Below are 18,229 nucleotides of genomic sequence, written 5' to 3'. Positions count from 1 at the left end.
GGACCAGCAGAAGGATGTCTTGTATCGCTCGTTTTTCATGTTACTCAAAGCAATTTTCACTCACTATCCGGGAGCTTTCAGAGTCATTATTGGACAAAATTGCCGGCACAGCATTTGGTTTCAGTCGTCGCTTATAAGCAGCAGCATCAGTTACTAAATGCAGTACATCCTCTGAGAGAGAAGTTCTGAGAACTCAGCCGGTTTCCCATTAAGTGCTCCTGTTTTTAGTCCAAAAATCACAAGTAAAAACAGCTCAGTGCCTCTTTTTTTAAAATAAACTGTACTTTTAGAAGAAATGGTCTCTCTGGACGCAATCAGGAATGCAGTGGCAACCTTTGTAGATTAAAGTAGCAGGAGACGGGCCACAAGCTGGAATACTGAGCATGCACTGATGATCTGTTTAACATTGTTTGGAAAGTTTGTCTTTGATTAAGCTCAGAGCAAACTAACAGGCGCCAACATTATATCTGGATCCGGTCTGTAAATGCAATTAAAAAAGACCGAGCGTATCCCACCTCACGTGTTAATCAGGCTCGTATGGGTTATACATTCAGGTGTTTTTAATATACAGCTTTTCCTCTCTCTGTCTCTGATACAGCCAAGACAACAGCATCACAAACTCCTCTGAGACTGAACAGAGTGTACGTAACCACCTCAGCGCTGATGCAGTTTGACCGGCTGCAGGGCTGCTTTGTTGGATTTACAGGTGTTTCCATTTTTCTGGATGCCAAGTTTATACAGCAACTTCCTCCGTGCGCTCGCATGTAATCGAGATAAGACGAGAAGGGAAAAAACAGAGCGTCTCAGGCCAGCAGGGTAACAAAGGAAGAGAGAATCAGAAGGGGGAAGATAAGGCAAGAAAAAAAAGCTCTACAGGTAAGCGAGGGGGAAGGTGTTGGATGTTTTGTCTCTGCAGGCAGTGAGTGAAAGGCTTGACCTCCCAAATTAACCTCCACCAACTCCCAGAGCTGCCTAATGTGTGTTTGTGTGCGCTTGCGTGTGTGTGCGCGCCTGTGGGAGTGTCACTCGACCTTCAGGTCAATCAGCTGTGAGAAAGCTGCAACCTCCAACAACCCCCTGCTGTGCCCATATGTGGGTGTGTGTGTTTGTTTATGTGAAAGCATGTCACATTTATTCCTGTTGCCTGTGTGGCCGTTCTTTCACAGTAACGTCACAATGTTTACAGTGGTCGGCTTTCAGCTTTGGTTCAGACACAGTTCTCTTTTGTGCTTTGCTGTTACAGTGATGGGTGACAGGGATCCGTGTGAGCTGAAAGCTCACGCTTCACACTTTGGATCCATATGATGTCTTATGACACGTTCCTGAATAAGTTGTAGCCAGAATTTCAAAGTTCCCAGTCAGAATTTGAGTCTTGAACCCCATCTCAAGTCAGATTTCCAACTCGCAAAGACATCGACAGTAGTTTATTTCATGAGGTGATTGGGACAAGGCAGCAGAGAGGGGATGTCCCTACAATGGGCGACTCAGAAGCCCCACCCACCTACTGTTTAAACCCTCTTTTTACCACAAACAGGTAGTTGGTCAAAAAAAGTCAAAATGGCAGCAGCCAAAAACACCAACGCTGAAGCTTGAAAGTGTTCTGTGAAGTAATGAAAAACTTCTTAAATTGTGAGAAAAAGTCTGGGTATTTGTTTTTTAGTGCTACTTCCTGTAAGCGTGTAGATATATATATATATATATTTTTAGACTGGTTTACTTCAGCTGCTTTGCTTTGAGACGTGGAAACAAACCGATTCGTGGTTTTGTCGAGATGTCAGTTTTATGAACGGACGGCTCAAAAAAACAGTTTCACAAGATACTTTTTTTGACACTTGACGAAAGGGAAACAATTTCAAGTGTTATTTTAAATGAGCCAGTAATTTTACTGGCCTGACCTATTAAACATCTAATTTGCTAATATGCTTATGCCACTTCATTAGGTACACGTTGCTAGTATAGCATTCCTGGATTTTTTTTTTTTTGTTGTTTTGGACAAAAAACTCAGTCAAAAAAAGGTCATGTAGCCTTAACCACTGAGGAAATGGCCAATCAGCAGCCCACAAACAATAACACGGTGCACTGTTGAATAAGGCGATAAAGGTTCACATATTTGACGCTGTGAGACAAAATCACCATTGTCCTTCTTTTCGAAATATAGAAATGGAAACTATGTGCTCTGTTTCCATGGTGCACAGTGCTGTTAATGTGTGGACAAAAGGCCAAAACTCATAGAAAAAGTTACATTTACTAAAATAGCTGTGTCTGTGTGGACGTAGCCTGTCCCAGCAGCAAACAGGCCAGGCAACATTTTTTCCTTCATTCTTTTTATTTTATTGTGTTGATCCTTTGTGAATTGTAGCCTTGGCTTTGTGTGCTGCTTTAAGGCCTATTGTGTTGTGCATTCAGAGATGCTTTTCTGCATACCTTGGTGGTGAGCGGTTATTTGAGTTACTGCTGCCTTCCTGCCAGCGTGAAGCACTCTGGCCATTCCCCTCTGACCTCTGACATCATTGAAACCGTAGAGATGGTCGTGCGGGAAAATCCCAGCAGATCTGCAGCTTCTGAAATACACCCGTCTCGCTCAGTCTAATCCTACGTTTGAACAGGTCATCTCAACCGCATGCCTCAATGCACTGAGTGCTGCTATGTGATTGACAGGTTAGATATGTGCATTAACGAGCAGGTTAACAGGTGTATGACAATCAAACTAGTTTATTAATCCCAGAGGAAATGTGGTCACATTTGCTCCAATTAAATACTATGATATAAATCAAATTCACAAATTCACAGCTCGAATTATAAATATCCCAGTATATTACACTATTACACTAAATTACATGTGTGTGTGTTTGACACTGAGGTGTCTCTGCAGAGGACGTGATATTAATGGTGTGTAACTGTTGCAGTGTGTCATTTGATTCTGTCTTTCCTCCTGTTCGGAACCTTTGATGTGTGTCTGCGCTCATTAAAAACAGCTGCTTGTTTTCCTCTAAACGCTTTGGACTCAAACTCGAGTGTTTTCGTGGTAATTAGGCTACAACGACGATAATTACCGTGCATTGGACACGCACACTCTCTCTCACACACACGGACACGCACAGAGGCTCCACCCTCCCTCTCACGAGGCACGGAGAGGCATGTCCCTGCGTGTTCCCGTGGAGGTCGAGCCGCATAGAGCCGGAGCGCAGAGAGGGAGTCAGTCAGTGAGTGGATCCTGAAGCAGCAGCAGCAGCTCGGCGGCTCCTCTCAAACTCATCGATTAGCGCCCCATGGATGTGTGACGTCACGCCCATTCTCGGATATCCCTCTTTATTTTTATTTTCCCAAATTTTATTTCCGGATTCATTCATTTGAACTTTGTAATATATATTTTTTCCACCCCTCGGGGCTCCGGGAGGCTCGTACCTACCGGAGGGGGCAGCCATGGGTTTCTACGGCACCTTGAAGCTCATCTTCTACAAAGTGAGTATCGATTAGAGACGAGCGGCCGATCGATAAGGGCGGTTGTGGTGCAGATGTTGAAGGTTGTCAGGCTCGTGCGCCGGCATGACAAGGCGTTTCTGTCACTGACAGCGAAATGCTTCGGCGGCGCGTGCGAGTGCGCGTGCGAGCGTGGACCACTGCGGAACCAGAGAGGGGGGGCATCCGTGTCCTCCCTCTCCTCCCCGTGTCACCCTCTCTGTGATTGATTATTGGTGATAGATTTTACTGCTCAGCCGCGGGTGTAACCTGTAAACGGTGACATAAAATCTAAAAATCTTATTTAAATTCTTTAGATTCTAAACTTCAGTGTCTAATGTTTATTTCATGATTTATAGCTACAAACCTCAATAATAATTAACATTTTCCCTCCCTGCCCTGTGAAAATGCAGGTGGAGGCGGTGCGCTCCACGGTCCCATATGGTTTATTAAACCTTCACAAAGTGACTTGTGCTCCTTGAAATGAGTGATGTTTTGCAGTACAGCTGCTGTGATCTGTGTTGTTTGGCTTAGATTTTTCTGCCTAAACCCACAAAAGTCATATTGTTCATATTTAACATAAATGCAGGAGTGCATTTCACTGTACTGTCATGTAAATAGACCCCTTTTTGGCAGGTAAGACTTGAGTTACATTTTTTTTTTTAGTCGGCCCTAACGTCAATATCTATGTTTGTTCCTCTTTCAGGCACAAAACCTTATGAAGGTGACATTTTTCCTCCCTGCACTGTGAAAATGCAGACAAAAGGTGGTTTAGTCCACTGTGCAACCATGCAAACGCCACCATTTTGGGCCAGTAGGGTTTAATAAAGGTTGAAAAAAGTACTTTAAATCAAATTAACCTCAAACTGCAAGATGAAAACGTAAAAACCTGACACCTCCTGCCCTTTGTAAATCTGGGATGTTTTACAGTACAGCTGTGACAATCTCTAGCAGCTGTGCTATTTGGCTCATAAATGCTGGGTAAGCCCTGAAAAGTGACATTTCTTCCTCCCTGTACTCTGAGGCACAATTAAATTCAGGGCACTTTACTCTGCACGTGGTAAAAGTGCAATTTTACAGGTCAAATGTGATTTCTTAAAGGTGAAACACATACGATTGCAGAGAGAACTTCATAGAATGACACCTTGCAAACTTTCTTCCCCCCCGAAAAATAAGGAAGGCTGACAGTAGCTGATATAATTTGCTTTGTTTGGCTTAAATTTCTCAAAATTGGCTCTTTCTTTCTTCCACGAATCCTCAAATACCGTCACACTCTGCTTTGTTTGCCTCCTATACGCTGGTTAAACGAGGGGGAAAAAAGTCTGTACTCGTTGTTGGTGCTGTGAGCCACAGGAATGAAACCTTGACAGTAACTTTTCTTTCTCCCGACACTGTGAAAACAAACAAAGGTGGAGCCTTTCACTGCACAGGCATGTCAGTGTCAGTATTCTGCCATATCTGTGGTCAGATACGAGAGAAAAACACATGAAATCAACTCCAGTTGGGATCAAGGTGAGGATCCAAATGAAAATAAAATCACGTCAATATTAAAATTTAAAGGAAACTGTATCACTAAACCTCCTCAAAAGACAGATAATGTAAAGCACAGCTGCTGTGAGACACATTGTTAGGTTCAGTCTGTATAAAACACCAGAATTCACATTGAAATCAAGCTAACGCTGAGTGTGTAATGGTCAGTCACATCTTCTGTTACTGACCACAGGAATGAAGCCTTAGAAACTGACACTGCTTCTTCTCTGAAAACACAAATGAATGAAGTCTTTCTACTGAGCAGCCGGGTCAGCATGTGGGGTTTAATACAGGTCAAAATTCATTTCAGTCAAGCTTCACTTTAGTGCTTAGTAGTTAAGTGCTTGGTTAAGACTACAAGATTAAAACCTTGAAAGTGTTTGACAAAACATTGGACATGAGCTAAAATGCCAACTCAAACTAATCTGTAGTGTTTACCTGTTTATCCTTTAATCTGCAAACAGCAACAGTTAGAAACTGTTTATATTTTATGTAAATATTTATATTGGTCCCAACGCTACCATGTAAACTTTGTGTTCCAGACCGATGAAGCTTTTTATGAACAGATATTATCTATTAACGTGAATTAAGAGGATACAAGGCTTTCATTTCTAATGCTAATTTGTCTTGTTGGCTTCAAACCACAGCAGCAGAAAGTTAAAAACGGCTATTTGCCTCCATCCAGGAGTGGAAAACAAAAGTAATTGATTAAACGGATACGTGACTTCTACATCAAATGCTCATTTATCGTCACAGCTTCAAACTGAAGGATTGAAAGCTTAGAAATCCATTTTTTCACAGTTCACGTTTAAAATGGTGTTTAAAACGATCAGTATCCATGGCGATCAGTTAAACACAGAATAGTTTTTTGTCTCCTTAATGGCCGTGTGATTATTTTTAAGTTAAAAAGATGTTTCAAAGAAGAAAATCTAAAACTAAAAATAATTTTGAAATACAATGCTCTTTTAAATTGACAGTTTTATCTGTAACACGGCTGCATAAATAGGACTGAGCTAGAAAAAGCTGCAGGAAACCTGGAAAATCTAATACAAACGAATTCAACTCTATTTAAATTGAATCCTTCACCTCGCTGCACTTTGAAAATATGAATAAAAGATGCACCTTAGAGACAGCAGCTGCTGTAAAACTGCAATTTGTGGAGGCAGAAATCTACTTAAAGTCAGATAAAACTTTAATAACTAGTGTTTGTTTGCGTTTGGAGCTTCAAATGGACGTTAGCTCCTTCACTATGTTGTAAAAACACAGATTATGGAGGGAGACTTCACATTAAATCCCGGCAAAATTGCACCTAGGTCGATGTAAGGCCACGGCGTATCCTCTTCTCATTATTATAAACTTGATTTAAGGTGAAGCTGCAGAGATGCTAACCCTCCAAAAAGTCCCAGTTTAGCTTGATTGGGACATTTTTGCTGCTGAAGCACAGATGTGTCTCTGCCACCCACCCAAAAGCCAAAGTCGTCTGGTTCTAACTGTAAACACATTCTTCAGTTTTCCAGCCCCCCAAGGTCAAGTTTTTTCCTTTTTATTTTATTTTATTTATTTTTTCCGGCTTAATCAAATCCACACAGACGCGGCATCTGTTATTAAAATCCAGCGACACGGAGTCTGAAAATGGAAAGCAGATTATAAGTTTATGTTAGGGAGTGAAGAACGCCCACTGATAATCTACAATCTGAAATATTTACAGGTGCTTCTTGCCCATGTTTAATTTTGAACACACACAGATGCTATCCTCTGCATGTGTGTGTGTTGGGGGCTATTTTAGAGCGGCGCTGCACCGCCGACATTCCTCTGATTTTCTGCATTCCTGCGTTCATTCACAGCGAGAGACGCTCAGAGAAGAGCGAGCGAGAGATGGAGAGGGCTGATTCAGACCTCGCTTTGTCTAAGTTGGCGGCGTAGGTGTTTCCAGCATCTCTGCGGTTCAAAAGACGGCCTCGGGTTTATCTGCAGCTCTTTGATGATGTGGACTCGGCTCCAGCCGTTTGGTCGTCTTTCTGACCGCAGGGTCGACCCAGAAACCCACAAACATCCGTGGGAACTCCTCTAGCTCTTACTGCGCTGGCATCATGAGTGCAGACACTGGTTGCAGGCTAATATGAATTCGGCTGGCTCACATTAATACTGTGGAGATGATTGTGAAGATAATTGGGGCATTGCGAATGATTAGACCACGTAGACCGAGGAAGGCCAACGTTTTCCCCCACATGCCAAACTAAGTTAGATACAGTAAGTGAACGGTCACACACTGAAGAGCTAAATTAAAAAACAAACAAAACATGACACATTTGCTGAAATATGCCATGACCATGCTGGGCAGCGTAGTGTTGCAGTGGTTAACACTGGAACCTCACAGTCCCTGTGTTAGCTTTGTGATAGACGGTAAATAATGGGCTTTACGTCATATATAAAACTGTAAAAATATGTCTTGTCTATATTTGTTTTAGTATAAGACCAGCTGTTAGTTTGGTATTTGTTGTGTTACCCATCTCTAGAGCTCCAGTTTGTTGTCTGGCTTATTTAGTCTTGAGTCTTACTTTTTACTGTGGAAGTCGTATCCATCAGCCTCTTTAATCAAGTGGAAATAAAATCCATAGCCGGCCACAGTAGTCCTCAGTGTGTCCTGATCTTTTCCAGTTGTTGTAAATGGTCTTTGTGTGGTTTGTTTTGTCTGTGCAGATTTGAAGTCATTAGCTTTGTTCTCGTCCCATGCTTTAGGGACATATACAATATAAATGTCTTCTGCTTTTGTTTTTCTGTGCTGATGCTGAACTTCTAGCTGCGCTGTTTATTTTAGCTGATTTCCGCTGAGGAAGGATACGGTCAGAGTAACCAGGTTTTTTTTTTGGCCCTTGGGTAAAAACTGCTATTGCAGCCAGAGCTCGTTTGAAGTGGTTTGTGGAGAAGTTAAAGCTTTTTAAAAAGGTTTCTCACATGGAGAGTCTTTTTTCTTTATGACGCTCAACCCCACCATTACCTGATCAGACGGATCAGGTAATGATCTGACAGACTTATTTTATGGTATTTGCAAATAATCAAATCACCAGCGTGCAGCAAAGTGGGGCTTTGGGAGCTCGGTTGGTAAATCCAATTAGTTTGGCCTACAAAGCTCCTTTTGGCTCTGTTGTTGTTCCAAAACGGGAGGGTTACAGTCTGTGATGGTTTCTCTTTTTATCTTTCATCAGATGAAGAGGAAGTTGGACCATGGTCCAGACGGCCGGCCGTTCCCTTCGGGGAAGAAGCACTGCAAAGGCAACGGATACCTCAGGTACCACATTTGATTTCTTAACGTCAGAACGAATCTTTTCACAAAACTGTTGAACTAAACTAGGAATACTTGGAACAACATGCTAATGTGCTCTAATAACATGAAGTGAACAAAGATCCTGTCACCGATTTACCTGCTTTGCACCAAAATGGCGCCCAGGCTGGAGCTAGTTTCACATGCAAACAAACACCACGTTTAAAACTGGTCGTCGATGTAACTGAACCTCCATAAATGTTAATCGTCCGTCTGGTTTACACCCAGGACCCGTCGCTTCAGTTGCTCCTTCAAGGTTTTAATGAGTTGGACCCGTAACACGCCCATCTTACATTATTACTATTATTATTTGCCTGCTGCTGCACATTGCCCAATATAGTTGTTTTCGTTGCCAAATCACTGATAGCGTGTGATGCTGTGTGGATGACCCTTAAAACAGCACCCCACAGCAACACAAAATTCAAAGAGTTTTTTTCTTCTCTTTATTTATTTTTTTGTGCATTCTTTTTTGCTACAAAGCTGATTTTGTGCATTTTTTGCCCCTTCCCAAAAGCCCACACCCACTTGGTTTTTAGCTCAGCTCTAGCAAACATGACGAAAAGACGAAGTCTACCTGAAGCAAACCAAACTCACAAGGTTTGTGTAGGTGAACCTGGGGAATGATTATTGGTTGCCTTGGGCTTCCTGTATCACACTGATAGCTCGGCGTCTCCTATCCATTCCGCTTTTGGCAGCGTGCAACAGTTGGCTGCTAACTCAGTTCTCCATTGCTCCCCCGGGCTTCTAGTTGCTCTCATCTGCACCTGCAGACATCCTGCAGCAGAGACGAACCAGCAAGACAGGGTTTACATTCAGAAACACCCCGTCGACTAGACCCGACACTCTGACTGGCGTCTATCTTCCCTGTGTTGGTTTTGATTGGTGATTCTGTCCATGCAGATTTTGTGACACAGTGTCCAGAGAAGTTAAAGTCATCGCTCTCCTAACATTTATGAATATAGCAGCCACAGTGGATTTGATCCAGGAATCCTTTGTATCGAATTTTAATAGCGAATTAGTGATTTAATAAGAATGTTAAATGGTTAAATTAGATCAGCTTTACCAGTTCAGAGCATAAACCAAAAGGATAAAAGAAAGGTGTAACATGCATGGATGGATGTTTTATGGGTTTACGATGGTAAACAGTCACATTTCTGCTGTACTGCTCCTGCATCTCTCTGCAGTCCATCCAGTCTGGTTCAGGCCACGCCCACCACATTCGGTGACCTACGACTGGCTAACGGGCATTCAGCTCAGCGACGACGCGTCACCTCTGGTCCGCCACCCTCCGGCCTGCAGGACTGGCTCCACACCTTCCAGGTCAGCACACGTACAATCATGTTCTCTCAGATAATCCAGAGACTATATTTACACAAAATCCAACAAAGAACTTTTAATTAGCAAAATTTCAGTGCACAGATTATATGCACGTCCGAGCAGAGAGACACTGGTCCTGGTTCTTCAAGGACAGCAGCTAAACTGCAGCTTTTCTTGATTTTTGGTAAAGTGTGGTGTATCTTCCGCTCGCTACACAAACACAGTGGCAGAGTGCTGCTGCCTCCAAGCTGTTCTTATGTAACTAAAAAAACATACAAGTACAGACACACAAAGAGATGGGAGACATTTAAATGGAGGGAATAAAAACATGATCTCTTTGGAGAGACAGTTTAAACCAGTTTAGAGATAAGGGAATAAAAACAAAAAGTAAAAGATGACACACCCTGAAATGCACACAGAAGAGGAGAAATATAACAATTACAGTAAATACACAGGAAAACAAAGCGGTACAAAAATGTTAACACTTTATATGGAGGCACTTTAGTGGCAACAGTAAATGTAAATCTTTCTCTTCATCCTGTGCTAATGTTTCCCCTCGCTGCCTTTTCACACAGATGTGGAGCGGCCCTGAGCGGCTGCTGGCTCTGGACGAGCTGATCAACAGGTGTGAGACCAGCCAGGTGAAGCACATGATGCAGGTCATTGAGCCTCAGTTCCAGAGAGACTTTATATCACTTCTGCCCAAAGAGGTACAGCACAAAAGCAGTCCGCTCTGCTGTCTGAGAGATGTGGCCCCGTTGATGAGCAGTGCGCTTCAAATATTGTGTTTTATCACCGTGTTTGCAGCTAGCCCTGTACGTGCTCACCTTCCTGGCTCCCAGAGACCTGCTGCAGGCCGCTCAGACCTGCAGGAACTGGAGGACCCTGGCTGAAGACAACCTGCTGTGGAGGGAGAAATGCCGCGAGGAAGGTAATGACGTTTTATTCAGTAAGACTTAACTTACGATTGAGCCCTTAAGAGACTAAGAGAAACCTTTTGCGTGGTCTGTGATCCAGAGATATGCACTTCACTGTGGTTTATTTAAAAAATGAACAAACTCCAAATTAAGAGCCTTGCATTGGATAAACGTATATTGTCTGCTTGGTTAACGAAGCAGTTAATGTTCCTTGGAGAGATGATCATCTCAGCTATAATTAAATCATAAAAAAATGACTGGAAGTTTGACCATGAGAGGACCTCAGCAGCTTTAGCAAATCAAATTTAAAAAAATGCAGAAAAGGCACCTCAATATTTAAATGATTCAATCAAAGGCAAAACGAAGTAGATGGCAGTTTATTTCGAGGTTGAGGGTGGTAATTACATTTAAAAGCCCAGGACAGCAGCACATTGTTATATTAATTTCCTTCTGTTTTCTGTTGCGAGTGTGAGTTTTATCAGGTAGCACCTGAAGGCTGCAGGTGTTTTTCCACTGTTTTCACAGGGGAATATGGAAACCAGAATACAAATAGAGAGACGGGAACTTGCTGGATGTATGGTGCTTTCTAACCTGAGTGAAACATGCAAATACAGCCACACACAGTCACTGCACCTTCATTCAGCGCAATGCAGTGGCTGTGTGTGTGTGTGCGTGTGTGTGTGTGTGTGTGTGTGTGCGCGCGCGTGTGTGTGTGTGTGCGCGCGCGTGTGTGTGTGTGTGCGTGTGTGTGCCTGGGAATTCTGCCAGTCAGCCGAGATTCACTGCCTGCGCTCAGCAGCCATACCAATGAGGCTACCTAACGTTAGCGCCACACCACAGCCATACTAATGAAGCCGATGCTGACTGCAGCTCACCAGCTTCACAAATAAGGCTAATTATCAACTCCCCTGCCATACTGCCGGGATCGGTGTCGACGTTAGCAAGAACTCAGCAAGAATATAAATGCAGCTAACCTTCATTAACCACACTCATCTTACATACTAATGAATGTTGGCTTAAAGTTGGTCTACTTTAGTAAAGTCACAGTAGATGCTATTCCACTACACTACAGTGAACTTCAGGTATGGTGATGAAACGTAATCATCATGGACTGGCCTCCCAAATATTGACTCTGAAGTTCATTAGAAATCTGTTTTTGTCTTATGATCTTTATTTAAATCTGCTCATCAGATTTGCTATTTTCCTCCCAAAAAGGTGTGGCAACAACAAAAAAACAGGTTGATGGAGTATTTTCATCACTGCGCCATGCAGGTGGGCGACATGGACACCTGAGTTAGTGAATGTGATAACTTAACCTAGGATTTTTTAATTAATATGCGCATCTGCGAGGAGATGGGTGAGACTGAGCGCCCCGTTTTTGAAATGTATCCTCTTTTTTTACCCCGTCCCCTCTGCAGGTATATCAGAGTCGTCTCGTCACAGGCGATCAAGTGCTGCAGTCAGTGAGTGGAAATCGACCTACATTAGACAGCATCGCATAGAGACCAACTGGAGGAAGGGGGACACACGGGAACCCATGGTAACGCACACACCGCCTCGGTTCAACAGCATCGGTCTGAGATGTAAATGTGAACTGATTGTCTTTAAATGTCTTTGCAGGTGTTAAAAGGCCACGATGATCATGTGATCACGTGCCTGCAGTTCAGCGGCGACCTGATTGTCAGCGGCTCAGACGACAACACGCTCAAAGTGTGGTCCGCCATCACCGGCAAGGTAGGACGCAACAGCAGAGACGGACGTATCGATTATGGAAACGATTGTTTTCTTTTGCTTCGACCACACGATCACATGCGTGTGTGTGTGTGTGATTGTTTGTGTCGCCTAGCAAACAAGGTGTGCGCTTTTATTTTGGAACACTGTGAAATTTCTAGAAGCGATGCTTTTATTATGAAATTCACACATTAAAGTACATACAGTGTGAATATTTCTGCAGCTCCTTTTACTCTGCAGGGCTGCAGGAGCTGTTTCGCTAAAAAAAGTGAGGCTTTTATTTTTGCAAGTCAAATTCGGTACAAATATGACTTTTATTTTGTAGTACTTCACAATAAAGCCTATCAGATAAATGATTTAGCACCAACCTAAAAGTAAACAAACCATATAGACTTTGACAAAATTAAGATTAAGAAACTGCCATCAAATCTTCTGTAAAGATGATCTAAATATTGCATAATCCATGAGCCCAAGTTCATCGAGCAAGAACAAGGATTTATATCTTCATACCCTGGGCAGCATTATTATCTGATAATGCTGTTGCACACCATTATCAGATCTCAATGTTTCCTTCTTTGGAAACCGATAATTGAACTGGGACGAGAAATGAAGGGTTTTGCTTCAGGAGCCAACTTGGTGTCTGCACCTCCATCAGGTGAATACAGGAAGGCGATGTGTATCTGTAATCTGTTAAAAACTGACAGAAACACTATAATGTGACATCCCTGCTCTACAGGATGTGAGCAGAGTGATGTGGAGTGCTTTTGTGTCTGACATAAACATGTGAAACCAGTTCAGACTAAAGAGTGAAACGCTCCTGCGAACGCCTTCAGACTGGTGAGCAAAGCACATGGAAGAGCTGCAGGTAGATGCAGGTGTGGCTGGTTGAGCGAAAGATGAATGAGTGAATCTTTTGTCCTGGGCAGGTATTTGTGTAGGAGGCTGTCATCAGGAGGAAGTGAGTTACCTGTAGATCAGTTAGCAACCGGGCGCTCATTCCTCATACAGAGGAAGAAACACAGAGCAATTAAAGCAATGAGTAACTCCCTGGATTTGATCCAGAATGGCTGATGAGTTGCTAGACTTGCTTCTAGAAGGACTTTCGAGTCCACAACAGGTGCTCGAGTTCATGGACAAATTTCACTTCAGCCTGGAAATGTGAACATCGGGGTGCGACGAGAGGAAACCGTCAGTCTGTGGGCTTAATCGTCTGGAAGTCAGACATATGTTTACCACATTTCAAGCTCTGATTTCAAAGAATCAGAGCTCAAATATGTTTGGGTTTAAATTTGAAGCTATCAAGTGTTTAATCAAGGTGACCTTGAGAATCGTCAGTAAAAGACATTATCATGAAATAATGGGACTCTCCTGCGTGCGAGCTGCACTCAGCTTCAGATTTGACCTGAATAAGATTTTAATATGTAGGCCAGCGTGACCTAATAGGACAGTGAGAAGCTCAGAGTGGCTAAACGGACTAAACACAGGCGGAGCAGTCGTGTCAGTCGGGGTGTGTCGCTGGGAAGCTATTTGTGTACACACACACACACACACACACACACAGACACAGACGCACACCACCCGAGGCATCTCTGTTTGAATACTCACATTTGTGTTGAAGGTGTAGAGAAAGTGTCTGTTTCTGTTGGCGTGTTTTTGTAAACCTTCCTGTTTAACACCCGCAGACTGTTAAACACACAATATGCAATCAGAGTGCATTCAGAAAGGTGACAGGCTCTCGTTTACCTTATTTCAGACCATGAAAAGCTCCTTAAATAAACAGGGAACATTGCTGGAATATAAATCCCTCCTTTGTCCTCAGAGAAAAGATGCCCGGACTCATCTTAAGCCAGCTAAGCTTTCGCCATTGTTGCAGATTCTCGGTCTACCCGCTGCACCAAGACGAGGATAATGTAATGTTGACATAAAGTGCAGCCCTCTCTGCAGAAGCCAAGAAGCTGTCTGATTGCAAGTGCACGTCCGTGCTGCAACTGATCATCTTAATTTAACTCTGCAAAATGTTCTGCAAGAGGAGGTTGTTTTACACCAAATAACAGTTTTATGGGTCCCTGCAGGTCCTTTTAAAATAGTTTAAAACCCTCCAAAAGTAGCCATGAGCAGGATGCCAAAGACATCTTTGATTGTGCTGAAGTTAAGCTAAGGCCGGGCTCATGTAATACCAGTCTGCTTCAATCTTGTGCTCTTGATTTCCTGGTTTCAGTGTTTTTACTGTTTGCTCATCTTGTTTTATAAGGAAAGTCCACTTTAAGAAAAGGAGAGTAATACCAGAAGAACAATCCTGAACATGTTTCAGGCTTAAAACACAAGCAGACTGTTGTGATTCCTTCACCTTCACCTCCTCCGTCCTCTTTGCTCTGGTGACGCTGTGTTCCCAAGCCAGCTGAGAGCTTGTGTCCTCCTAACGAGGTGCCCAGGAGGCATCCACACCCCATCCTGAACCACCTCAGGGTTCCTGTCGGTGTGGAGGACGCCCCTGAGTAACCGAGCTCCTCAACTCTTTTCCCCTTAAGATGGTATTAGACCAACTCCCTTGTACGCTTAATGATGAGTTCTGTCACCTGTACATAAATTTGAAAAACTTCCAGAAGTCCTGTCGCCTTCTTTTTAAGCTTGTTAGACTACTGTGACCTTATGACCAAGAATCTACACGGACGAACAGGTTCTGGTTTTTTTTCCGAGGACAGCTGTGTAGGCAGCGACCACGCTCACCTGTTGTTATGAAGTATGACAGAAACTACTCAGTTCAGAAAAGAGAAACAAAGCTAAATCCTTGTAAGCATCAAAGGTGGAAAGAGTTAAGCCTCAGTAAACCCGCTGCGTGGGACACTGCATGGCACTGTGACGTCACACAGTCACATCCATTTATCACTGCTGTTAGCCGCAGCAGCATTCTGCAGAACGACGGGCGTCGCCACTCAGACAAACCTCCACATCATGAGAATTTGAGCATTTTCCACAAAGTTTCATCTTTTTCACACTGTTGCCGCATGGCCGTCTGTGTAATGTGTGAGCTGCTGGTGCATTGTTAAGACTGCAGTTAAACCCACACGATGGTGCACTCACGTCTCTAACCGAGCTGCAACATCAAAACACACAAAGTTGTAAAATCTGAGACATGCAGGACTGCGGCGGCTCACGACAGCACATGTGACGTCATTTTGGAAAATGATAAATGGTCTGGTTCTTATGCAGCGCTCAAAGCTCTCCATGCAACAGGCGTTTTTCTCTACGCCAGAGTGCTTTGTGTCTGACATTCACACATGAGCTGCTCTACATGTGGCTCAGGCGGTAGAGCCACAGTTTGACATTAACTCTGTCGTGAGGTGCCGTTTACCATGGCTCGTTTCAAGAGTCTCTACCCCGCCTCTAAGGGAGAGACCGGTCACCCTTCAGAGGAAGCTCATCTCTGCTGACCCGTGTCATAACAGGAACACAATCACACACTCTGATGAAGCTCCAGTGTGTGTTTGCGTTCAGGGTTTGAAGAATTCCTGTCATTCATGAAATTCTGTCCTGTAAACCAACCAGCGCCTCTTACTCCAGCAACAATGCATGATGGGATACAATGCTTGGATAGTGACCCTTGGTTGTACATTACTCACAGTGAGGCATTGTGGGATACTTTGAGTGTACTATATAAACCACAGTAACCCTCGCAGACTCAGGTCGTTCATCTGGTTTCGGTTAAACATTCTTTAGTCCGCCACACCTGCTCGCTCATCCGCCTAGACCTGCCTGTGTGTGTGAAGTCATTTTGTTCCCTGCAGAAAGAAAAACACACACACCCTCACAATGTTTTAGTCTGCGGGGGTGATGAGGCGTGTGCGCCGCCGCGTACGAGTCGCTGACAGTCGTGTAGTAACGGCGAGCGCTCATGTCGACGCCCGCAGTGTCTTCCTCCGTGTCCGCAACAGTTGCCAAGGCAAAGTTTTGCCACTGTTACCATGGCAACTATTGCTACAACACCCTCAAGGTGAAACTGCATTTGTCTCTCAAGGCTGTCCATGAAAGTGGAATAAATATTGACTCACACGCGTTCGCAAACAATGAGAGAGACGTTTAATGTTCGCTGTGTTTGTGCAAACTGCTTTGATTGCGTTTAATTAATTTGATCCAAGCAGGAAAAACCCAGAATAACAGCTTTCATTGGCCCAGATAAGAGCAGCAGATTATTTCTTTATTCTTTTATCTTAAGTGAATGAGGAAGAACGTGTTGGCTTTTCTTCGACCTCGACTGTTCCAAATGCAAACTCTAATATTTGAGCTTAAAGTGCAGTAAAAATGCAACTTTATCTGTAATCACTGGTCTTCATGTCGCATTCATGTCTGAATGTTTTCATGTGTTTTATCATTTAAATTAAAAGCAAAGTTTAAATTCAATCATAACACTGTTTAATCATCATGTATCCCTCTTTTGTTCTCCCTCAGTGTCTGCGGACGTTGACGGGTCACACCGGTGGGGTGTGGTGCAGTCAGATGGCGGCTACCACGGTGATCAGCGGCTCCACAGACCGGACGCTGCGCGTGTGGGACGCCGAAAGCGGCGAGTGCGTGCACACGCTTTACGGACACACGTCCACCGTGCGCTGCATGCATCTCAACGGCAACCGGTAACAGACTCTCACACACACACACAAATTAATGTTACACATGAACTCATAGAACTGGGTCAGCGCAGCTTTAACAGAGATACAAACACACACCTCTGGTTCACCTTGACCTGATTGGCTGTCACTGCAGCGATGTAATGCCTCTCTCTCTCTCTCTCTTTTTCTCAGGGTGGTGTCGGGCTCTCGGGACACCACGCTGCGCGTGTGGGACGTGTCGACTGGCCGCTGTGAGCACGTCCTGACTGGCCACTTGGCGGCGGTGCGCTGCGTTCAGTACGACGGGCGCCGCGTGGTGTCGGGCGGCTACGACTACATGGTGAAGGTGTGGGACCCCGAGACAGAGGTGTGCCTGCACACGCTGCAGGGACACACCAACAGAGTGTACTCGCTGCAGGTAAACACACACACAGAGCAGGAGTCTTCAAACTGAGCTCTACATGAGGCGGTTTAGCATCTTTGAGCTCCTTGTTTTGGTTTTGACTCCACCTCTCCCACCCCTCTCTGCAGTTTGACGGCGTGTTCGTGGTGAGCGGCTCGTTGGACACTTCAATCAAAGTGTGGGACCCAGAGACAGGTAGACCTCACGGACTCTGTTTTCTCACTGTGAACCTGGAGTTATTTAATGAGTTTATTTCTGTATTCAGACACTAGGGGGCAGTAACTCTGGATGACAGGCTGTGTTTATCATTATTACTATAGATTTATTTTGCTTTACATATAACTCATAGGAACACAACTGAAACACGACCGCCTCTTTCTCTGTGATAAATGAAGAAAAAAAAAAAAATGGTTGATTTTTAAGGGTTTGTGGCAAATAATGCAGAAAGCTGCTGCAATCGCCTCTTTTCACTTTTATCTAATTTAAACAGAATAAATACAGTGATGCTCAGTGCGCCCCCTGTTGGTTGTAACCTGCTGTAATCATATAAAAATTTGCAAATAAAAATGAAACACATGGGTGCCAGTCTAAGGTAAACGAGTGTCTCTCGTTCAGGTGGGTGTGTCCACACGCTGACGGGCCACCAATCGCTGACCAGCGGCATGGAGCTTCGAGACAACATCCTGGTTTCCGGGAATGCCGACTCCACGGTGCGAGTGTGGGACATCCGGACAGGACAGTGTCTCCACACGCTGCAAGGTGAGAAGCTGGTAACGTCCCTTAGAGGGAATCTGTCCGATTAAACAATGAGAGCAGCTTGAAGGTGAGGGTCGCCGTGGAACTTCTGCGCCAGATCGCTGACTCGGCAATAAAACAGGCTGACTCAAAAGTCCGCAACCCGCTGGGAGGAAGTGAGGAAACAGGGGCATTGTAAAGGCTCTGAGAT

The 18,229-nt window shown here is 44.1% G+C and overlaps 1 protein-coding gene across 1 annotated transcript; it reads left to right on the top strand.

Annotated features, from left to right (window-relative positions):
- The first annotated feature begins 3,160 nt into the window (after positions 1 to 3,160).
- On the top strand, positions 3,161 to 18,213 carry LOC102215633 (F-box/WD repeat-containing protein 7-like). The gene is made up of 11 exons (XM_005754132.2): positions 3,161 to 3,462; positions 8,196 to 8,278; positions 9,496 to 9,631; positions 10,204 to 10,338; positions 10,436 to 10,559; positions 11,964 to 12,085; positions 12,166 to 12,279; positions 16,723 to 16,904; positions 17,073 to 17,298; positions 17,412 to 17,478; positions 17,899 to 18,213. Exons 1-11 carry the CDS (start codon positions 3,424 to 3,426, stop codon positions 18,084 to 18,086), a joined length of 1,416 nt encoding a protein of 471 aa, XP_005754189.1. The 5' UTR covers positions 3,161 to 3,423; the 3' UTR covers positions 18,087 to 18,213.
- Positions 18,214 to 18,229: the final 16 nt, after the last annotated feature.

Source organism: Pundamilia nyererei, unplaced genomic scaffold (genome assembly GCF_000239375.1).
Source record: "Pundamilia nyererei isolate P.nyererei 1_Seehausen unplaced genomic scaffold, PunNye1.0 scaffold00510, whole genome shotgun sequence".
NCBI classification, from domain to species: domain Eukaryota; kingdom Metazoa; phylum Chordata; class Actinopteri; order Cichliformes; family Cichlidae; genus Pundamilia; species Pundamilia nyererei.
The sequence above is the reverse complement of the archived record's forward strand: the minus strand, read 5'-3'. Positions and strand labels throughout refer to the sequence as shown.